Source organism: Pongo abelii, chromosome 1 (genome assembly GCF_028885655.2).
Source record: "Pongo abelii isolate AG06213 chromosome 1, NHGRI_mPonAbe1-v2.0_pri, whole genome shotgun sequence".
Lineage (NCBI taxonomy): Eukaryota > Metazoa > Chordata > Mammalia > Primates > Hominidae > Pongo > Pongo abelii.
The window spans coordinates 124,499,028-124,523,816 of NC_071985.2; the positions used below are offsets into that span (position 1 = coordinate 124,499,028).

The following is a 24,789-nucleotide window of genomic DNA, read 5'->3' on the forward strand; positions in this document are numbered from 1 at the left end:
GGCCCTACTCTGAAGACCTTATCTAATTCTAATTGGAAATAGGGTCTTGAAGCCCTCATCACTAGAGGTAACCTTTAGCAGGAAGAGAGAATTTATAAAAATTATAATGCAGCACCAAACCCCTCCCTACTTGTGAATAGTCAGGGTCATTTCATTTACAGACTTGTTATTAAAGAAACAGGTTAAATAAATAGATTGAGAGGAAATGTGGTTCATGTCTGAGATCAGCAAACTTTTTTGTCCAGAAGTCCAGATAATAAATATTTTAGCTTTGTGAGTCATGTGGTCTCAGTTGTAGCAACTTGTCTCTGCTGCTGTACCTCAAAAGCAGCCATGGATAATATGTAAATGAATGGGGATGACTGATTTCCAATAAAACTTTATTTACAAAGATAGTTAATACACCTTATTTGGCTTGAGGGTTATAGTTTGCCGTCCCCTGATTTACACTGAATATTAAAGTTTAATTCAAAGTAAGTTCCTTCAAACAAACAAACTAAACTCTAAATGGTTTTGAAGATTATTCACATCTGTGACTCTCAGCCAGGAAGAGCTGAGTTTGGGTTGGAAAGTAGTACTATTGGAACATTTGTTGCCCATAAGCCTTACAATATATGCCCCTAAGTCTAGCCTTAGTCCAGTCTTCTAGCAAAACTCAGCTTTCTTTCTTCTCTGCAAACTTTCATTCCAACATCGACCCTCTGCAGTTCAGATTGTCTTGCAGGTCAGATTGTCTGTGTGCTGTTATGGCAGGCAGTAGCTGAGAGATGGAGCTACCTTAAGATCAATTGCCAGATAATCAGAGGTCAATTATCCCAGTACATAAGTTGTGTACATATCAATTGTTCATTTTATAAAATTCTAAATGAACCATAGGCAATAATTAAAGATGAAATTTTGATGGTATATTTGTAGGAAATCTACACAATGTTTCCTTAATTTCCCATGTTTGTATATTTTAAAACAACGTGGCATTGTAGGTTCATATTTTTATTTTTCAGACTTCCTTAATGCAAAACATATACAGTTGATCCTCATTATTTGGAGATTCTGTATTTGCAAATTTGCCTACTCAATAAAATTTATCCCCAAAGTAACCCCAAAATATATACTCACAGTACTTTCCCAGGCATTAATGGACATGCACAGAGCAGTGAAAAACTTGAGTTGCTCAGCATGTACATTCCTAGCTAGTAGAATAAGGCAACACTCTGCCTTCTTGTTTCAGCTCTCATACTATTAACTAGCAAGTATCCCTTTCAAGATCTATTTTGTGCCAGTTTTTGCATTTTTGTATTTTTGTTGGTAATTTCCTTTTTAAAATGTTCTGCAAAGGTAGTGCTGAAGTGCTGTCTAGTGTTCCTAAGTGCGAGAAAGCCATGGCATGCCTTATGGAGAAAATATATGCATTTGATAAGCTTTGCCCCAAATTCAATGTTAGTGAATGAACAGCACACATTAAATGAGGTGCCTTCAAACAGAAACAGACATAAGACAAGGTTATGTATTAATCAGTTGATGAAAGTGTTGTAATCAGAGGCTCACAGGAACCTAACCCTGTTTTTCCTGTAGGAACAATGGTTTGGTGTTTGCTAATTCAGTGTTTGCAATGAATATAGAACTTTATGGAAGATGATTACTGTGAATAATGAGAATTTACCATGTCTCTTTAAGAGTGCAGTTCTAAAGGAGAATATTCAGAAGGGTATTTGCATAATTTCTTTGCTAACAGATGCTGCCTCTCACTATCCTTACATGGTCCAGATTCTCACGCTGCTCCTTCCCTCTCCCCAGGAGGATTCTCTCAGAATCCTGTCATCTCTCCAGGGTCCTTTCTCCAAGAAAGTCTATCCTTTCACCACTAACAGTAATTTTGGTCTTCCTCTTTTTCTGGAGAAGTCAGCTGTTTATGCTGCTTTAGCACCAGACCCTCTCTTACTTTGTTTTGTTTCATTCTTTTTCATGTACAGTAGTCTTAGGATTCTCATGAGCCTGTGAGCTGCTAGAAGGAAATACAGCAGTGCTTACATTTATTGCTTCTATTTTATTTTCTATTTTCTCTTCCTGTCTTCTGATTGTTCTCCTTCTGTCTACAAACATGCTCTAATTTCCCTAGTATTAAAAATTTTCTGTCTTTTGTTGTTCTTTTATCCTTGCTCCCTTATTTTTACTGCCAGATTTTTATTTTTATTTATTTATTTTTGAGACAGAGTCTCACTGGGTCACCCAGGCTGGGGTGCAGTGGCATGATCTCAGCTCACTGCAACCTCTGCCTCCTGGCTTCAAGCAATTTTCCTCTCTTAGCCTCCCAAGTAGCTGGGATTACAGGCACTTGCCACCATGCCCGGCTAATTTTTCTATTTTTAGTAGAGACGGGGTTTCACCATGTTGGCCACGCTGGTCTCTAACTGCTGACCTCAGGTGATCCACCCCGCCTCGGCCTCCCAAAGTGCTGGGATTACAGGTGTGAGCCACTGTGCCTGGCCTTTTACTGCCAGATTTTTAAAAGAATAGTCTGTGCTTTAGCTCCATTTCCTCATTTACTACTTCTCTTTAACTCAGTCATATATGATGTTTTGCATAGTAAATGTCTAGTAATTTATTAAAAATGTAGAAATAGGTACTTTTTAAATGAATAGATCCTACTTTAATTGAATTTCTCTTGGAGTTAGAATATCTTGATTTGGATCTTAATTCTGCTACTTCTTAATTACATTACTTGGTAAGGCCACTTGAGAAGTCAATCTCTTTGGAGGAATATTATTTATATATAAGGCTGTTATAATTACTGAATTTTAAAAAATCTATGTTTATTTGTTTAATGTATTTGTTACATTTTTAGTATTGATGTTGGGATGATGATGTTAAGCAAGTCTATAACTCACCTACATGCATAATTTTGCCTTAATCAGTTTAAAACTTTCTCTTAAATGAGATTTGAAATTCATAATTTCTGTGGTTCTTATCAGTTCTGAGTTTTATTTTTTGCCTTTTTTATTTTTTTAAAGGAAAAATTGAGGCTTCAGAAATTGTCCAGTCTCTCCAGACACTGGGTCTGACTATTTCTGAACAACAAGCAGAGTTGATTCTTCAAAGGTAAGCTCTTCATGTTGGTCAACAATTGACTTTCACTTTAATATCCTGCATTAGAACTCTGTGTTTGTAAGTGGGGCTTTAAAACACCTCCCTAGTCTTCATTATGTATATCCAAGATCTTTTTGTCTTTTTTCCTCCCATTCATTTTGTATGTGTACATTTATCTAAAGTGTAAGAATGGGAAGTGTAAGCTCAGACTGGACTCTTTCTTTCAAGGCCTCAAAGGATAGTGGAATGGCAGGAAGTAAGGTTTTAACTCCGTAGATGAGGAGCTGAAGAGTTTTGGTGTTACTTTTTTTCCATTTGGTTTCTAATGTGACAGTAAAACTCATTGATTCAAACTAAGAAGACTAGCAGATTCATCACATTATTTAACCTACATGTGACTGGAAAAAAAGGAAATTACTAAGCTCTCCTAGCTAACAAAGAAATACCTGTTTAAACTTTCAGAAAACAAATGCAAATTTGAACCTTATTGTCTGGGGCAATCAGTTTGACTATTTAAGTCAGACTTTTATAGTTTTAATGTTTTATTTCACGGGATAGAGCAGTAATCTCTGCAGCCCAGGTGCTCTCAAATACTCTGTTGCTACAAACGCAGGGCAGGAACTGATTTTTTATGATAACATAAAACAGAAAAGGACAATTACATTGTATTAATATTGTTGTGAATATTTTCAGTCCTCACATTGTCTAAAAAACTTTCTAAATGGCTTTGTTATTGAATTTATCTCATTTTATATATGTGCCAGTAGCATTTTCATCCTTTCTCTCTCTTCATAATTTCTTTTACAAACAGCTGCTCAAGAGGAAGGCTCAAAGTCTTAAGGCTGAGCACATAATGACTTTTGTTAGTACTAGATGAGAAGGGCTTTCCTGAGGAAATGAAAACCTAAAACATGAAAAGAAGATTAACAGAATTTGGACAGTGAGATATAGAGCATATAATATTCTGCTTCTAAAGTCAATATTCTTCTAGGAAAGTGAGGGCTTTTCCCTGGCTGTTAGGCCAGAAATCATATTCCTATATTTTTTTGATAGCTTTAGGAATAATGCAAATTCTAAGCCCAAGCTTCAGAATAGACTAAGAAGTATTAGCTTAGCTGCCATGACAAAATACCATAGGCTGGATGCATTAAACAACAGAAATTTAGTTTTTCACAGGTCTGGGAGCTAGAAGTTTAAGATGAGAGTGCCAGCATGGTTGGGTTGTAGTGAGGGCTCTCTTTCTGGCTTGCAGATAGACCCCTTCTCACTGTATTGTCATATGGCAGAGAAAGAGAGAGAGAGAGAGAGAGAGAGACCTTTCTCTTGCTTTCTATTATAAGGCCATAGTTCTGTTGGATCAGGGTTCCATTCTTATGACTTTATTTGACTTTACCCCCTAAAGATGCTATCTCCAGATATAATCACATGGTGGGTTAGGGCCTCGACATTTGGATTTGGGAGGGACACAGTTCAGTCCATAGCAAAGGATAATGCAGAGGGTTGGATATTTAAAAGTAGCTGCACAATTTTTAATATAAATATTTTATGGTAACTTTTTTTTTGAGATGGAGTCTAGCTCTGTTGCCCAGGCTGGAGTGCAATGGCACGATCTCAGCTCACTGCAACCTCCGCCTCCCAGGTTCAAGCAATTCTCCTGCCTCATCCTTCCGAGTAGTTGGGACTATAGGCATGCGCCACCACGCCTGGCTATTTTTTTTTAATTTTAGTAGAGACGGGTTTGCACCATATTGGTCAGGCTTGTCTCGAACTCCTGACATCAGGTGATCCACCCACCTTGGCCTCCCAAAGTGGGATTACAGGAGTGAGCCACCACACCCGGCCAGCAGCTTTACTGAGATGTAATTCACATACCATAAATTCACTTTTCTAAAGTATACAATTCAGTGATTTAAAACATTTATTTATTTTTAAATCGACAGAATTATATGTATTTATCATGTACAACATGAGGTTTTCAAGTATATGTACATTGTGGAGTGACTAAGTCTATCTAATTAACATGATACATCTCATACTTAATGATTTCTGTGGTGAGAACACTTTACATCCATTCTCTTAGTATTTTTCAAGAATATAATATATTATTATTAATTGTAGTCTTCATGTTGTATAGTGGAGCTCTTGAACTTATTCCTTGTGTCAAGCTGAAATTGTGTGTCCTTTAACACAAACCATACCCCACTCCCAAAGTATTCTGCTCTCTGCTTCTATGAGATTAACTTTTTCTGATTCCACATGAGTGAGATCATGCAGTATTTATTTGTCTTTACCTGGCTTATTTCATTCATGTTGTTACAGACAACAGGATTTCCTTCTTTTTTTTAATGGCTGAATAGTTTTCTATTGTATATGTATAGCACATTTTCTCTAGTCATGCACTGGTGGACACTTAGGTTGATTCCATATCTTGGCTATTGTGAATAGTGCTATAATGAACATGGGAATGCACATGGGTCTTTGACATATTGATTTCATTTTATATATGTATATATATATGTGTACACACACATACATACAGTGGTGGGATTGCAGGATCATATGGTAGTTCTAGATTTAATTTTTAAAGGAACTCCATACTGCTTTCCATAATGGCTGTATTAATTTACCTCCTCACCAACAGGGTGCAAAAGTTCCCTTTTCTCTACATACTTGCCAACACTTGTTATCTTTTGTCTCTTTGGTAATAGTCATTCTAAGTGTAGTATGAGGTGATATCTCATTGTGGTTTTTATTTGCATTTCTGTGGTAATTAGTGATATTGAGCTTTTTTTTTTTTTCTTGTACTTTTTGGCCATTTGTATGTCTTTGAAAAATGTCTATTGGGGTTTTTTGGTTGTTTATTTGAGGTTTTTTGTTTTTATGTAGGCATTTACTGCCATAAACTTTGCTCTTAAAACTGCTTTTACTGTGTTCCATGGGTTTTGGTATTATGTGTTTCCATTTTTTTTCATCTCAGGAAATTTTTGAATTTTGCTTTCAGTTTCTTCATTGACCCACTGATCATTCAGGAGCATGTTGTTTAATTTCCATGTATTTGTGAATTTGCTGAAGCACCTCTGTTACTGATTTCTAGTTTGTTTTTTTTTTTTTTTTTTGCGACAGAGTCTCACTCTGTCGTTGAGCTGGAGTGCAGTGGCGCGATCTTGGCTCACTGCAAGCTCCGCCTCCCAGGTTCATGCCATTCTCCTGCCTCAGCCTCCCGAGTAGCTGAGACTACAGGTGCCCGCCACCATGCCGGCTAATTTTTTGTATGTTTAGTAGAGACGGGGTTTCACCGTGTTAGCCAGGATGGTCTTGATCTCCTGACCTCGTGATCCGCCCGCCTTGGCCTCCCAGAGTGCTGGGATTACAGGCATGAGCCACCGCCCCTGGCCTGATTTCTAGTTTTTTATTATTGTGGTCGGAAAAGAAACTTGATATGATTTCATTCTGCTTAAATTTGTTAAGACTTGTTTTGTGACCTAACATATGATATCCCCTGGTGCATGTTCCATGTGCAGTTGAGAAGAATGTGTATTCTCTTGCCATTAGGTGAAATGTTTTATGTCTGATCTGTCCATTTGTTCTGGAGTATAGTTTAAGTCTGATGTTTCTTACTGATTTTCTGTTAAGATGATTTGTCCATTGCTGAAGGTAGGTTGTTGAAGTCCCCTACTATTGCTGTATTGCAGTCTATCTCTCCTTTCAGATGTATTAATGGTTTTTCTTTTCTTTTATTTTCTTTTTTTTTGTTGTTGTTGTTGTTGTTGTTTTTGAGACGGAGTCTCGCTCAGTCGCCAGGCTGGAGTGCGGTGGCAGGGTCTTGGCTCACTGCAGCTCCTGCCTCACGGTTCAAGTGATTCTCCTGCCTCAGCCTCCCGAGTAGCTGGGACTAGAGGCGCATGCCACCATGCCCAGCTAATTTTTGTATTTTTAGTAAAGACGGGGTTTCACCATGTTGGCCAGGATGGTCTTGATCTCTTGACTTCATGATCCACCCGCCTTGGCCTCCCAAAGTGCTGGGATTACAGGTGTGAGCCACCACCCCTGGCCAATGTTTGGTATTTATCTTTAGGTGCTCTGATGTTGGGTTCATATATATTTATAAAAAACAATAGCTACATAATTTATTAAGGTATATGCAATATAAAATATATAAATTGTGACATTGAAAATTTAAAATGGGAGGAGTGGAGTAAAAGTGCTTTCATATACCTTACTATTATATCCTCTTATTGAATTGACCCTTTTATCATTATATAGGAACTTTGTTTCTCCTTTACAATTTCTAACTTAAAGTTTATTTTATATGATATAAGTAAAGTTACTCCTGCTTTCTTTTGGTTTCTGTTCCCATGGAATATCTTTTTCCATTCCTTCACCATCAGTCTGTGTGTATTTTTACAGATGAAATGAGTCTGTCATGGGCAGCATATAGTTGGATCTAGTTTTTTTTATCCACTCAGACACTATGTTTTTTGATTGGATAATTTAATCCATTCATGTTCAAGGCAATTATTGATAAGTAAGGACTTTGTACTGCCATTTTGCTTATTGTTTCATGGTTCTTTTGTAGATCCTTTATTCTTTTCTTCCTCTCTTGCTGTCTTTGTGGTTAAGTGATTTTCTCTAGTGGTATGTTTTGATTTCTTGCTTTTTATTTTTTTATATCTCCTATTGATTTTTGGTTTGTGGTTACCAAGAGGTTACAAAAAACATCTTAAGAATTATAATAGTTTATTTTAACTCGATAACTTAATTTTTATTGCAAAAATCCCCCAAAACAAAAAAAAAAAATCTACATTTACTTAATCGCCTGACATTTTGAATTTTTGATGTCACAGTTTACATTTTTTCATATTGTGTATCCCTTAAATTATTGTAGCTATTATTACTTTTAATAGTTTTCTATTTTATCTTTCCTATTACAGATATAAGTGATTTGCATACCATCATTACAGTATTAGAGTATTTTGAATTTACCTGTGTACTTTCTTTTATCAGTCAGTTTTATACTTTCAGATGTGTTTGTGTTACTCATTAGCATCTTTTTCTTTCAGCTTGAGGAGCTCCTTTTACATTTCTTATAAAATAGGTGTGGTCATGATTATCTCCCTCAGCTATTGTTTGTCTGGGAAAGTATCTCTCCTTCATTTCTGAAGGACGCGTTGCTGGGTATATTACCCTTGGTTGGTATTTTTCTCCTTGAACACTTTGAATATATCATCCCTTTCTCTCCTGACCTGTTAGGTCTCTGCTGACAAGTCTGTTTCCAACCATATTGGGACTGTCTTATATGTTATTTGCTTCTTACCTTTTGCTCTTTTCAGGATCCTCTCATTGTCTTTGATTTTTGATAGTTTGATTGTAATATGTCTTGGGGTAGTCTTGTTTGGATTGAATCTGATTAGAGACCTTTGACTTTTTCTGTATGTAGATATTTACTTCTTTCTCCAGGTTTGGAAAATTTTCTGTTACTGTTTCTTTAATTGAGCTTTTTACCCCTTTTATCTTCCTTTTCTCCTTCTTCAGCTCCTGTGACTCAAAACTTTGCTCTTTTGATGCTGTTCCATAAATCTTGTAAGCTTTCTTCATTCATTTTCATTCTTTTTTCTCCTCTGTGTATTTTCAAATAACCTGTCTTTGAGCTCATAGTTTCTTTCTTCTTCTTGTTCACTTCTGCAGTTGATGCTCCCATATTGCATTTTAATTTTGTTCATTGTATTTTTCAGCCCCATGATTTCTGTTTGATTTTTTCTTTTATTATTTCAATCTCTTTATTATCTTTCTCATTGTGGTCACTCGTTATTTTCCTAATTTCATTGAATTGTTTCTTTGTATTTTCTTGAAGTTTGCTGAGCTTTCTTTGAATTCTTTGTCAGTTCATACATCTCTGTTTCTTTAGGGATGGTCACTGGTACTTTATTTTGTTTCTTTAGTGGTGTCATTTGTTCCTGATTGTTGTCGATGCTTGTGGCCTTGTGTTTACGTCTGTGCATTTGAAGAAGTAGGCACTTATTTCAGTCTTTGCAGACTGGCTTTGTCTGAGAATGCCCTTCAACAGTCAGCCTGTCTAGAGATTCTTTAATATTTAATTAAATATCTTTAATATTTTGAAGAACTTCCAAATTGTTTCTAAAGTGGCTGCACCATTTTATAATCCCAGCAGCAATGAATGAAGGTTTCAGTTTCTCCATAGCCATATCAATACTCACTACTGTCTGTCTTTTGATTTTTTGATTTTTATTTTTTTTTTGAGAAAGGGTCTTGCTCTGTCTTCCCATCTGGAGTGCAATGACACAATCATGGCTCATTGCAGCCTCAACTTCCCTGGCTCAATTGATCCTCTCACCTCTTGAGTACCTGGGACCACAGGCATGTACCACAATGCCTGGCTAATTTTTATATTTTTTGTAGAGATGTGGTTTTGCCATGTTACCTAGTGTATTAGTCCATTCTCATGCTGCTATAAAGAACTACCTGAGACTGGGTAATTTATAAAGGAAAGAGGTTTAATGGACTCACACTTTTGCTTGGCTGAGGAGCCCTCAGGAAGCTTACAATCATGGTGGAAGGGGAAGCAAACATGTCCTTCTTCACATGATGGTAGGAAGAGCAGTGCCTAGCAAAGAGGGAAAAAACCCTTATAAAATAATCAGATCTCATGAGAACTTACTCACTATCATGAGAACATCAGAATGAGGGTAACCTCCTCCATGATTCAGTTACCTCCCACTGGGTCCCTCCCGTGACATGTGGGGATTATTGGAACTATAATTCAAAATGGGATTTGGGTGAGGACACAGCCAAACCATATCATTTTGCCCTGGTCCCTCCCAAATCTCATGTTCTCACATTGCAAAACACAATAATGCCTTCCCAGCAGTCCCCCAGTGTCTTAACTCGTTCCAGCATTAACCTAAAAGTCCAAGGTCTCATCAGAGACAAGGCAAGTCCCTTCTGCCTATAAGCCTGTAAAATCAAAAGCAAGGTAGTTATTATACTTCCTAGATACAATGAGGGTACAGGCATTGATTAAATACACTTGTTCCAAATGGGAGAAATTGGCCAAAATGAAGGGGCTACAGGCCCCACGTAAGTCCGAAATCTAGTGGAGTAGTCAAATCTTAAAGCTCCAAAATGATCTCCTTTGACTCCATGTCACACATCCAGCTCATGCTAATGCAAGAAGTGGGCTCCCATGGCCTTGGGCATCTGCACTCCTGTGGCTTTTCAGGGTAGAGACCCCCTTCTGGCTCTTTTCACAGGCTGGCGTTGAGTGGGCATTGAGTGTCTGTAACTTTTCCAGGTGCATGGTGCAAGCTGTCGGTGGATCTACTATTCTGGGTACTGGAGGATGGTGGCCCTCTTTTCACAGCTCTACTAGGCCGTGCTGCAGTGAGGACTCTGTGTGAAGGCTCCAACCCCACATTTCCCTTCCGCACTGCCCTAGCGGAGGTTCTCCTCGAGGGCTCCACCCCTGCAGCAAACTTCTGTCTGGACATCCAGGCATTTCCATACATCCTCTGAAATCTAGGCAGAGGATCTCAAACCTTAATTCTTATCTTCTGTGTATCTGCAGACTCAACACCTTTTGGAAGCTGCCAAGGCTTGGGGCTTGCACCTTCTGAAGCCATGGCCTGAGCTGTACCTTGGCTCCTTTTAGCCATGGCTGGGATGCAGGGCACCAAGTCCTGAGATTGCACAAAGCAGCAAGGCCCCGGGCCTGGCCCAGGAAACCATTTTTTCCTCCTGGGCCTCTGGGCCTGTGATGGGAGGGCCCTCCCTGAAGACCTCTGAAGTGCCCTGGAGGCATTTTCCCTATTGTCTTAGTGATTAACATTTCACTCATTGTTTCTTATGCAGATTTCTGCAGCTAGCTTGAATTTTTTCCTCAGAAAATAGATTTTTCTTTTCTGTCGCATCATCAGGGTGCAAATTTGCCAAACTTTTATCCTGTGCTTCCTGTTGAATGCTTTGCCACTTAGAAATTTCTTCTGCCTGATACCCTAAATCATCTCTCTTAGGTTCAAAGTCCCACAGATCTCTATGGCAGGGGCAAAAAGCCACCAGTCTCTTTGCTAAAGCATAACAAGAATCACCTTTGCTCCGGTTCCCAACAAGTTCCTCATCTCCATCTGAGATCATCTCAGCCTGGACTTCATTGCCCATATTACTATCAGCGTTTTGGTCAAAGCAATTCAACAAGTCTCTGGGAAGTTACAAACTTTCCCACCTCTTTTTGTCTTCTGAGCCCTCCAAATTTCTAAGAAGTTCCAAACTTTCCCAGTCTTCTTCTGAACCTTCCTAACTGTTCCAACCTCTGCCTGTTACCCAGTTCCAAAGTCACTTCCATATTTTTGGGTATCCTTATAGCAGCACCCACCTCCTGGTATCAATTTACTGTATTAGTTCATTCTCACGCTGCTATAAAGAACTGCCTGAGAATGGGTAATTTATAAAGGAAAGAGGTTTAATTGACTCACAGTTTCGCATGGCTGGGGAGGCCTCAGATAACTTACAGCCATTGCAGAAAGGGAAGCAAACATGTCCTTCACATGGTGGCAGGAAGAAGAAGTGCTGAGCAAAGAGGGAAAAGACCTATAAAACCATTGTATCTCGTGAGAACTCACTTACTATCATAAGAACAGCACTACGGGGTTAACCACCCCCCATAAATCAATTACCTCCCACCAGCTCTCTCCTATGACACATGGAAATTATGGGAACTACAATTCAAGATGAGATTTGGGTGGGGACACAGCCAAACCATATCATCTAAGCTGGTATCGAAATCCTGGGCTCGAGCAATCCACCCACCTTGCCCTACCAAAGTGCTGGGATTACAGGCATGAGCCACCATATCTGAACTGTCTTTTGATTTCTTTTGATTTTAACCATCCATTGGTTCTGCTTCTCTAGATAACCCTGACTAATATATAATTGGTATGAAGTGATATCTCATTGTGGCTTTGATTTATATTTCTTTCATGGCTAGTGACTTTTTTTGTACTTTTGGGATATTATTATTATTATTATTATTATTACTAGTGTTTATACTTCTTCAGTAAAAGTGTTAGAAACAATTTTTAAAGGCAGAATGTGACCAGAGTTTCCTGTAGTTATTATATAACCATCATGGACCTTCCCTCAAGTGCTTAGCCATTAGTGTTACTCATGTCACTCCAAATGTCAGCTTGTTTTCTTCCATTTCACTGTCTCTTTGTGTCCCACACCTGAATTCATGGGAAAAACATCTGAATGGTGCTTAATATTTGTCCCCTCCAAATCTCATGTTGAAATATGACCTCCAGTGTTGGAAGTAGGGACTACTTGGGTCATGAGAGTGGATCCTTCATTAATGGCTTGGCGATAAGTGAACTCTATTAGTTCATGAGATCTGGTTGTTGATAAGAGCCTGGCATCTCATTTCTCTTGTCCTTCTCTCACCATCTGACACACTTGCTCACCTTTTTTCTTCAGCCATGAGTAAAAGCTTCCTGAGGTCTCACCAGAAACTGAGCAGATGTTGGTGCCATGCTTGTACAGTCTGTAGAACTTTAAGCCAAATAAGCCTCTTTTCTTTATAAATTACCGAGTCTCAGGTGTTTGTTTAAAACAACACAAAACAGACTAACAGTGTTGATTGAAACAGCTGTGACTGGGTCATCAGGGTGTAAAAGAGGAGTCACTGAGTTGAAATATAGCCTCCTACTTACACCTGTTCAGTAGAAGCTATAGATATGAAGTAGCTGAAGCAGGCATTCCCTTTGAAACATGTGTTTCACATATATCATAATTATCTTCTGCTCTCATTTTTCTTTTAGGCTTTCATCTCCATCTCATTTCCCCTGTTTACTCTCGTTTTCGTATCTTTACGTTTCTTTCTCCACAATTGTTCAGAAGCTTGGAACCCTTCACTCCAGTTATTCTTTGACATGCAACTTGTTTCTGTGCTTCATTGGCACTTAGGGTTTGTAATCCTTGACTTGTTTGTATAGCTCAGTGGTTAGGAGTACAGTTTGGAGTTAGAATGCCTGGGTTGAAACTCTTAATTCTACTCTACTTACTAGTCTTGTGACTATAACAAAATTCTTAGCCTCTCTGTCTGTAAAATGGAGAGTATAGTAAATACATGGGCTTGTTTTAAGGATTAAATGAGTTAACATGTGAAATACTTAGAACAATGCCTGGCAAATGCTCAATGAATATTGAGTATTGCTTGCTTTTGTTTAGTGCCGTGCCTGTTGTTCCCACTGAGGGCATAGACCATGTGTATCTGGTTAACAGTTCTATGTCCACCACATTGCAATAATGGACTCTCAGAAAATATTGAAGAATATGTTAAAGAATGAGTAGAATTATGCTACTGAAAAGGGTGAGTGGAAGGTAGGTAGGGGAAAGGACATATACAGCCCTGGAAGCAGCATATATGGGGAATGGGTCACACAGTGTTTCTTGGTACTCTCTAGACCATAGTGGGCCACCTCTTAGCTAGTGGCCTATGGATTATTTCAGCAGTCTGTTGGAAACAGCCATGAATATGATAATAATGACCCATTTGTGGGTTCTAAGAAAAAGGACAACTACAATACTAGACAATAATAGCATGTAAGTTAGGAGGGAAGGGGATGATTTGTATTAAACTGTTCTAAAATTCTTACCTTATTTAGGATGGTGGAGTCAAACATTAACTTTAGACTTTGTTATATGTATGTGGTAAAATTTCAAGGTAAACCATTGAAACTGTAGTAGTTGAGTATATAACTTCCAAATCAGGGAGGAAAGAAATGGAATAAGAAAATAAATACATAAACATAAGATTGAAACAATCCAATGAAGAGTAGAGAGGAGAGGGAAAAACATAGAAAGAATGAGGTAATTAGAAAGCAATAGGTAAGATGTGAGAAATAAATTCAAGTACAGTAAAACTCCACTAAAACGTGCCCTGCAATTACATTGGGGCATGATTTCCCTTCATCCCCATTCTCAAATGGGGCAGGCTAAATAAAGTTCTTATCCTGTTTCCCTGGGGGTTTGAGGTGGGTGACGAGTAAGTTAGAAGATAATCACCTTCTGATCAGTTAGGACTTTCTCAGTTTAGTCTTCAATTAATAAAAATTAATGTAAATTTCGTCAGAAGGCAAAGATTGTCGGTTCAAAGAACAAGCAAAATAAAGTCTTACTAACTGAAAAAAAGCTGGGGTAGCTATCTTAATATCAGCTATGGGATAGCTATGTTAATATCAACTGTTAATATTAATTATTATTAATAATCTATTAATAATAGATTATATAGTAAAAACATTAATAAAAATAGAGTGTCACCACATTTTAAAATTCAGTACGAGGATATACAATTTTTAAGCTGGTTGATAAAATTCTGGGGATTAATTGGCAAATCCATCATAGTGGTGAGAGATTTTAACACAATTCTTCCTGTATTTGATAGGTCAAGCAGAGAAAAACTTTAGTGAAGACAAAAACTTTTAAATACATCAGCTTGATTTAATGGGCATGTAATAGGACCTAGCATCAAAAAATCAGAAAAAATATTTTTTCTTAGGTACTTAAGGAACATGTATAAAAATTGATTTCATAGTAGGCCGTAAAGCCAGGTTCAACACATTTCAAAGAACTGGTATCACAAGAACTACTTTCTCTGACCACTATGCATTAAAATAGAAGTCAATTACAGACATAAATTATAAAAATGCCAATATTTTAAAATGTGATATACACTTCTCAACTTATACGTCAAAGGAAATCGTAAGTGGAAATTCAAGGACACATTGACTTAAAAACATTAAAACTTATGGAATATTTCTAAGATGGCACTTGTATGAATTTTATAGTCTGAAAGCTTTTATTAGAAAAGAATTAAGTCTGAAAATTAATGTGCTAAGTTAGGGGAGAGAAAATGGAATAATCTCGAAGAAGGTAGGAGGAAGGAGATAATAAAGAATATATAGCAAAGATGCAGTAACAGGATCAACAAAGCCAGAAGCTGTTTGTTAGAAAAGACAAGCCTCTGGAAAGATTGATGAAGAAAAAAGAGAAATGAGATGTAAATAAATCATGTTCAGTTACAAATAGACATATAAGAGCTTTTAAAAAACTAATAAAATAATATGAATCATTAATGCCAATAAATTTGAAAACAGACAAAGTAGATGAATTTCTAGAAAAATATAACTTACTGGGACTGAATCAAGAAGAAACAGCTGATAGTACCTAAGCAATTGAAGAGATGGGGTCAGTAATTTAAAATTTTCTCATAAACAAAACGTTAGCCCCAGATGGTTCTTGCAAATGATTAGAGAACAGATGTACAAACATTTCCAGAGTGTAGAAGTACACTATCCTATCCTTTCTAGGAGATCATTATAACACCAAAAGCAGGCAGTATATGAAACAGGGAAATTAGAGGCCAAGATACCTATGACTTATATGTAAAAATTTAAAGAAAATATTAGCAAACTGAATCAGCCATATTAAAAAATATACCACAATCAATGCATTCATAAGAGCAACTTAACAAAATTTGTTAGAAGGCATTAAAGAAGACTCAGTATAAAAAAGATGTACCTTCTCTCCAAATTGGTGATAGAGATTCAATGCCATTAAAAAAGCCCACCTGGTTTTTTTGAGGAACTTGTCAAGCTGAGTCTCAAATTTATATCAAAGAGCAAAGGGCTAAGAATATCCAGGACATTCCTGAAGAACTGTAAGGAGCCAGGGGCCTGCCCTATCAGATACCAAGGGTTGTTATTAAGCCATAACCAAGTCAGTGCTGTTTCTACAGAAACAGACAAGTTAACAAGTGGAACATAATAGCCCAGAAACAGACCCGTCCATATTTTGGATTTGTCACGTGAAAGAAGTAGCTTTGCAAAACTTTGGGAAAAGGAGAGTGTGTGCAATAGATGATGCAGACAAAAAGGAAATTGGGATACCTGCCTCTTACCGTACACAAGCATCAACCTAAATGTGAAAGTTAAACTATAACAGCTTGAGGTGGTGGGGAAAAATATCTTTATCTCAGTGTAGGGAAGAATTTATTTTAAAAAGAAGACACAAAAGGCCATACACAGAAATGAAAAGACTGAATTCAGCTGCATTAAAAAGATTAAATTCAGCTGCATTAAAATCAAGAGCATCTGTACTTGGACAGCATAGAGTGGAGAGACAAAGAGAAGGTATTTGCCAACTTATAACTTGAAGGATTAGAATGAACGATATAAAGAACTATGTAAATAAGAAAAAGACATACAACCTGTTAGAAAAATGGGCAAAGACATGAACAGCATATTTCACGTGAAAGAAACAGCAATAGCAAATAAACATGGTAAGAGATGCTCAACACATTTAGTAATTTGAAGGGAAATGCAAGTTATACCCACAGCAAGACTATCTTATCTAGGAAGTTTGTCAATACCCTAAATGCTCTGTGGTTTTAAGCTACAGAGTTTGTAATTCATTTATTTATTCAATAAATACTCAGTGGCAGGCACTGTTTTAGAAACCTTGGTTATAACTTTGAATGAAATAAAGACAAATCCTTGCCTTTGTGGAGGATGCTTATGTGTTGGGGGTTGGGTGGTGGGGTCAAACAACAATTACATTAAAATAGAAAATAGTGACATAAATAAACCTATAAATATTGCAACCCAGAGTAATATTATAAATGTAAGTAGTGACTGGGACTCTCATGCAGATATACCTCTGTGCTGGGACAAATGAAAGTTTAAATGTAATTTCCCATATGCAAGTCAAAATAAAAAGTGACACTAGAAAACACAATAATGAATATCTGAAAATTGCATTTTATTTGACTGCCATCCTTTTGCATCATTTTCATACTAATTATAGAATAAAATTTGTAGGATGCACCAAAGCTTTTTTTAGAGACATCCATTAATTCAATAAATAAATGAGCACCTTCTTTGTGCCAGCCGCTGTAAGAGGTGGCCCAAGGAAGGGAATAAAACAGTCAAAATCCTGGCACACTCAGAGTTTCTCTTAGGAGAAAACAGATACAAATGGCATTAATTACCAAGAAACTTGTAAAACAAGCCAAATATTAATGATAAATATTTGAGTACAATATGTTAATTTTAAGATTGAAAATGAGGTGCCAGGATTTCTTAAGACTCAAAGGCACAGTCACTGACAGTTTGATTTTTTATAATCGCTGTTAATTTTCCTAACTTCAAGGAAATTGACAGCATGTTTGGAGTATATTTCAAAACTACATTCAAATGTTGCAATAGAACATTAAGAATTATCTTCATGATCCAGTAAGTGCATGAAAAAAAAGGATAATGAATCTATTCATTACCACCTTTTAATATTTTATCCTTAAGTTTTTGTGTTTTGTAGCTCATTGGCAGAGTTTGACAGAGTGCTGAAAGTAGTCTTTAGTGAGCTGGCTGTAATTTTTGGGCCCATTTTTATCTAGATAATTAAAACTATCTGACAGGACCATAAAATGCTTGCTGCCATTTCCAACAACCTATATTTGTGGATGGGGTTTTTTAATTTAATAAGAATATTATGTTAGAAAAGAAACTGTCATTCTGTAAAGTGGCCAATAATGTTAGTTTTATTTATCAATTTAGTTTTGTACTTTGATCATTTTTTTAAAATTTCAGCATTGATGCTGATGGGACAATGACAGTGGACTGGAATGAATGGAGAGACTACTTCTTATTTAATCCTGTTACAGACATTGAGGAAATTATCCGTTTCTGGAAACATTCTACAGTAAGTCTACTTTATGTATTTATACTTATTTGGAGCTATAAACCATAGGTACAGTTATTACCCAAGAACACTCTGTAACACTTACGGGCCAGGATACCTGAGTCCCAGTAGCTCCTTAACCTGTAGAGTTCTATTTATTCTATTAGGCATAGATTTATAGAGTATTAAAAAAAAAAAAAAAAACCCAAGACTGCATAAATGTCCATTCTGAAAACTTGGAAGAAGTACCACCTTGGTGAATAAGCTGTCTAGCTTTTATTGGCATTTAAGTATTCTGCCATAGGGAAGTGTAAAAGTTGTAGGCTTTTACTTTTTATAGATACTGTATTGTCCAAATAATCTCAGCACCTCATGGTTGCTAAGGATCTGTGTCCTTGTTTGGTCAGATTGCCTAGGTTTATCTCTGGCATAAGGCACTTACAATATTCATTAAAGGTTACAGAATCTTTTTGCTTCATCTGCTTAGCATTTCATACCAGTTTGTTTTCCACAAAACTTTCAAATTTTGATTGTTTCATTAATATTCTGCATACTGATGTAAAACAAGTTCTATTATTGTGCAATCTGCTCCTGAAACCTTTGGGAACTCTCTGAAGGAGTTTTATTTTTGTTTTTTTTTTGTTGTTGTTTTTTTTGAGACGGAGTCTTGCTCTGTCGCCCAGGCTAGAGTGCAGTGGTGGGATCTCAGCTCTCTGCAAACTTGGCCTCCAGGGTTCACGCCATTCTCCTGCCCCAGCGTCTGGAGTAGCTGGGACTACAGGCGCCCACCACCGCGCCTGGCTAATTTTTTTTGTATTTTTAGTAGAGATGGGGTTTCACTGTGTTAGCCAGGATGGTCTCGATATCCTGACCTTGTAATCCGCCTGCCTCGGCCTCCCAAAGTGCTGGGATTACAGGCATGAGCCACTGTGCCCGGCCTTTTTTTTTTTTTTTTTCTTTATGGGCTTGTCTTCTACGCTTCAGATTTGACTAAATTAAATATGCATTAAATGAAGTCAGGAGTTCACATTGCCACTAGTAACAATGCCTAAGCTTACGTAAAGCATTATAAAATTGTTGGTGATTAGTGCCTTCTCAGCTATGAGTATAAGATAATATTATACTAGTAGTTCAGTTGCCTAGATAAATTGTACACCATGTGAAGTTTTATTTACATAATTCTTATGGTATTTTTTAAGGTAGTTGATAACAGTTGAGACTACAATTGTATCTCCATTTTATTGATAGTAAAATGAAGGAAGAGAGGGTTACTACCATAGGAGAGCTCCTTCCCATTGCACTCTTGCCTGTAAAAATTTTTCTGCCAAAACAATTTAGATAATAGAATTGTAAAAATATTATTATAGAATTGTTTCTCTCAAGCTATAGTAATGTAGAATAGGTTGAAGGAGTGATGATTTGAAACAATACCTCTCCATTAGCTAAATTTTATATAGAATCTATTGCATGTTTTAAATGATAAGTCAGATTTATAAAAATATTTTTATAAACAGTAGGAAATGAGTTTAGGGGTATTCACATACAGTTTTAATTTTTATTTACATATTTAAAACATCATGGTATAAAGTATGATGTGGATATAAATTTGAGATACAGGAAATATTGTTTAAGAATTGATGAACTAATTTCTTAACAGATGTCATCACCAGTTGGTTTTCTAGCCTTATGAAAAATGGTTGCAATACAAAAGATTGACTATGATAAAATGCTGCCCTTTCATTCTAACCTAGACCAAGAGAAGAAAACATACTGTGAATCTATGATGAATGAAAGGAAGTTGTAACTGCTGGTTTTGTATATTTGTAATTACTGTTTATTTTCATTTCTTGTGAACTGATACTGTACTTTGTTCATTGTGAGTAGATGACTTATAATCTATGTACTCAAATTGGTTTAGTATAAATTCTAGGGAATGAAGTTCATATTAACTGTAAAATAACATATGATTCTTCTCTAAAACAAAACGTCTTCTGGGATTATTTTTAACTAAGGCTCATGGGGATCTTTTTTTCATCTTAATAGGGAATTGACATAGGGGATAGCTTAACTATTCCAGATGAATTCACGGAAGATGAAAAAAAATCCGGACAATGGTGGAGGCAGCTTTTGGCAGGAGGCATTGCTGGTGCTGTCTCTCGAACAAGCACTGCCCCTTTGGACCGTCTGAAAATCATGATGCAGGTGAGCTTTATTATCGTATGTCCAGGTTTGCCCTAAATATTCTAAAACAATGAGAAATGTGGTGCTTTGAAAAAGAAGTTTTAAAATTTCTCAGTAATAATCTTTTATACCCTAAAAAATAAATCTATTTTGTTGCTGTTAACTCTAAATTCAGTCCATGTAAGTATGGCAGTGTACCAAACCTTAAATTGTTAGTATATGTGTGTAATGAACTTTTAATCTTTGGCATTCTATGACTATTCAAAAGTTTAATTTAAAAAATATCTCTAGCTATTGTTGTAGGATTCTCCTTGTTTATAGTTTCCTTCTTTTTTATATACTTTATCAAAAGTAAAGTATTTTTGAAATCTAGAATCTTAGAGCAGCAATGTAATTTTAAAAAATATTCTAAAGCTGAGGTTAGCAGAAAAAGATATGGCTTTATAGACTGACTTTGCTATTTACTAGCAGTGTAGCATTGGGCTGGCCAGAATGGAAAGAGGGAATGGAAAAGAATTAATATGTATTTGCTCACTGTGGTAACCCAGTTAATCCCTGCAGCAGCCCAGTGAAGTAGGTATTTTATCATTTTTCCAGGGGGAATCTGAGGCCCAGAGAATTAACTTTTCCTTTACAACAAATGAGAGGGGGAATGGAGTACCTTTGCCTCCAGTGCTCCTGGTTCTCATGCTGCATGGAACCTCTGAGGTCTCATTTTCCTTCATTCTGGGATGGGGATAAGAATATCTAACAAGAATGGTTTAAGAATCAAACAATATCAGGTATGTGAAAATGTCTGGTACACTGGAATAACCTATTGGAACATAGTAGTTGTTTACAAAATATTTTTAAAACTTTGTTATACTTATGGTCAACACTTTTTATAATTGTCCATAGATTTCTGTACACAAAGATTTCTGACAGTGTTTTAAGCCAGCATTCCTTCAGAATGTACCCAAATCTCAAAATTTATTTAGGGGCAAAGCTAATGCTTTAAAGGAGAGGGGATTGGTGTGTGTTTTTCTTTAAGAACATTAGTGGGGGAGGGATAACATTGGGAGATATACCTAATGCTAGATGACGAGTTGGTGGGTGCAGTGCACCAGCATGGCACATGTATACATATGTAACTTACCTGCACATTGGGCACATGTACCATAAAACCTAAAGTATAATAATAATAATAATAATAATAATTACAATAAAAGAAAAAAAAAAGAAAAAAAAAAAAAAAAAAAAAAGAACATTAGTAACTTGACTTTTAGAGAACTTGAATAAGCATTTATTTTTTCCTTTGTCCTATTTTATTGTGAAGTTTATTTATTTAAAATAAAATGGATTTCTCTGGAATTTTGTTTCTGCAAATTTGAGGAGTTTCCAAAGTCAACCTTCAGGTATGATACTTCTCTAGAAAGACTCACATAACTCACTGAAAGCTTATTACCCCTGGTTATGGTTTATTACAGGGAAAAGATGCGGATGAAAATCAGTCAAGTAAAGAAGCGCATAGGGCAGAGCTTCTGTTGTCCTCTCCCTGTGGAGTCTCCATGTCTTACTTTCCTGACACTGTTGTGTGGCACTAGGCATGGAATATTGCAGACCAACCAGGGAAGCTCACCTGAGCCTTTGGTGTGCAGAGTTCTTATTGGGGCCCGTTTTCATACTGGCCACATGGCTGGCCTTCAGAATTCAACCCGTTCTGTGAGTGTGTGTGTGTGTGTGTGTGTGTGTGTGTGTGTTTAGTGGTAGTCACCCCTTTTATGTGAGCTGAAACAATCAGAAGAATAGCTGATTTGTTTAATTATTTTTGGTGTATTGGATTTAATCAGTTTTTGTCTGTAAGTAGTCATAAGGTACAGTATTTTTAAATGACTACCACATCTGTAGTATAAGCCAAGTAATTTATCAGTACTCACAGGATGGGTACATGTTGTAATGAATTTATTGCCTAGAGAGGCCTCAAAATATGCCAAAAAGGGTGCAGTTTTTATTCTTGGTTTCAGGCTGTATGCATTCCAGTGTTGGTAGCCCTGATATACACAATATCCAAACCATTTCAGACCCATTTACAGTTAATGTCTGTACTACTTCTTGAGGAGAGGGAGTAATATATTACTTTAAATTATATGTGATAATATACATACATTAAATTATACGTAATAATATTATTATCTGCAGTATACTTTATTTCTCTTTAACTGAGCTTGTTCATGTTTCAAAGGGTGTTCCATTGCCTGATACATAATTTAGTTAATATTATCTTATGAAGGTTGTTCATAATTTTAATATTCTTCTTGTCTTCTCTCTCTGCTTTCTCACACTGAAGATACCAATTATTCTTAGTTTTAGAGTCAGAGACAGGCCTCTAAAATCATGTCAATACTCCGTCTCATTATTATATATATTTTTCAACCTTTCTGTATTTTATTTTTAAATATATCTTCTTGCAGTTAGAAACGGTGTTGAAAAAGATTGTATGGTTGCTTTAGAAAAAGTAATAGTAATATGCTACCAGCATTTTATATCATTCTGCTTTTATTTTTAGGTTCACGGTTCAAAATCAGACAAAATGAACATATTTGGTGGCTTTCGACAGATGGTAAAAGAAGGAGGTATCCGCTCACTTTGGAGGGGAAATGGTACAAACGTCATCAAAATTGCTCCTGAGACAGCTGTTAAATTCTGGGCATATGAACAGGTAATTGTTATCACCTGTGGAATTTATTAACAAAGAGGAGTTAGTAAACGGATTCAATAAATGTTAATGTATAATGCTTTTGGGATTCTTGTTTTAATACATGATAATCTTTCACATATACTCCATAAGGAGTATCACTTATAGGAGATTAGACTAAATAAAATCAGAGATTCTCATGACCAAGTTACGGGATTCTTAATTCATCGTATTATTTATAAAGTTGTTTTTTTCTAAGTAGTTCTTAAAGGAAGGGTAGAATTTTAGTTATTCATTCTGAATCCTGAGCAGAAGCAGCACACTAACATAAGTTTTATGAAAGTGTCACAATCTAACCTCTGGAAGGAAAACTTATAAGTTGAAGTCCTTTGTGTAATTTGACGTTGCTGTAAAATTGAGCTGAGTTTGGAGTGACAGCTCCATGAAGGCAGGGGCATGGTTTCTTCCCCATGTACTCCAGCACCTAGACAGAGCTTGGCATGTGATAAGTTTCAAGCGAGTGTTGAATGAGTCAATGAATGAACAAATGCACTTACCTCTGAATCACTTCTCTGTTGGCTTTTGTTAACTTGGATTATTTGAGCTATTGCTTCAGCCTAACTCAATGTAAAGGGGAAATACAGAGGTAAGTTTTAGAGTTTGGGTTCTCTTTATGGTCATTAGCAGAACTGTCTAGTTGAGCAGCCACAGATTACGTTTTCCATTATTTATTCCATCGTTGTTTATCAAGGACTGTAAGGGCCTTGAAATTCAACTCCCCCGCCCATAGTTTTTGTATTATTCCATGTAGATTTTAGATTATTCTGGAGAGTGTTTTGTTCTTGAGCAACAGAATACTCTTGAGAAGATTACGAAGTCCAGTGGTATCCTTTTCGTTGCCTAGGAAATAAAGAAGCAAAAAAAAAAAAAAAAAAAAAAAAATTAAAGAAAATCTAGTCTCCAGGATTTTAATTAGAACCTATCCTTGGGAAGGCTATTTCCCTTATATGAAGGTTTGAAGATTCAAATCATGATTATTAACGGCTAATGTTTGAGATACCCTTAGGTTATTCTGACCACATACTTGGATTTTATGATAGGAAAGCCAGAGCCTAAAATAAATAAATACTCAATGCAGTTATTTCAATATGCAAGAAGTTTGGTATTTTTGAAAGTCCATGGGTATTGCAAGCAAATATGCACATTTTGCTTTATGCCATTTGTCAGATTCTTACCTTGGATACCACCAACAGGCATCCTCTGCTTCTGTCCACCCAAGCTCCTTCCTGAGACCTCTTTATAGTATTGTGATTTTTGCACACTAACTTTCTTAGACATCAAGAGAAAGCTTTCTACACAGTGTGGTGTAGTGTTCTTATGGGCTCTGGACCTATGGTGCTGTTTTCTCTCCTCCTGCTGAAGGTCCATTCATCCCTCGGGGCTCTCTAAAAGCCACCTTCCTGTGAGAAGCATATCCTAAGCATCTCAACCAAAACCAGTTCCTCCCCTGTCCAGCCTCCCTCGAGTGCTGAATTGCAGAATATCCCATTTTTCACTGGATGATGGAAAACCCATTGTTTTCCCAGTGGATTGTAAATTACTTCGGGGTAAATAGGCTGTATATATTCTCAAATTTCCCAGAGTATGTAACTAGGTCACTTTTAGATTCAGATAGATTTTGTTCCTTGAATAGCTAGTACTTTAGGAAACTAAGAAAAAGATCTTTTCAACCTGGTATGTAGCTCTGTCAAACACATCATCAGTATGGGGTAAACCTGTGTTCTCTGTGGGTTGTCATTACCATAGTAGTGTCATTGTATCATTGACAGGGTAGTAGTGTGGGGTAGTGGTTTCAGCTGCCATCTCTGTACTGACTGCTTTCCACTCCAACATCTTCCTCTTTATCTCAACACTGTAGGTCTACCTGTGTACTGTGTGTTTCAGCATCTCTGCTTGCGTGTCCCAGGAGTGCCTCCTACTCAATATGGCCACCATGCATGGTCATCTTTCTGCTACTGCCTGTCTCCTGACCCTGCTCCAGCAACATACACAGACACCCTTCCTCTTTCTGTATGTCATATGGTAGGGAATGTCCTTTAGTACTT

General features: G+C 36.7%; 1 protein-coding gene across 2 annotated transcripts in view; it reads left to right on the forward strand.

The window, feature by feature from the left end:
- LOC100440262 (mitochondrial adenyl nucleotide antiporter SLC25A24) overlaps positions 1 to 24,789 on the forward strand; it is a 57,537-nt gene that overhangs the window by 14,681 nt on the left and 18,067 nt on the right. For both annotated transcript variants that reach the window (XM_024233053.3, XM_054530487.1), the window contains exons 3-6: positions 3,009 to 3,096; positions 17,739 to 17,850; positions 19,873 to 20,031; positions 22,556 to 22,708. In XM_024233053.3, coding sequence (XP_024088821.1) covers positions 3,009 to 3,096; positions 17,739 to 17,850; positions 19,873 to 20,031; positions 22,556 to 22,708 — 512 coding nt within the window. The remainder of the gene's footprint in view (positions 1 to 3,008; positions 3,097 to 17,738; positions 17,851 to 19,872; positions 20,032 to 22,555; positions 22,709 to 24,789) is intronic.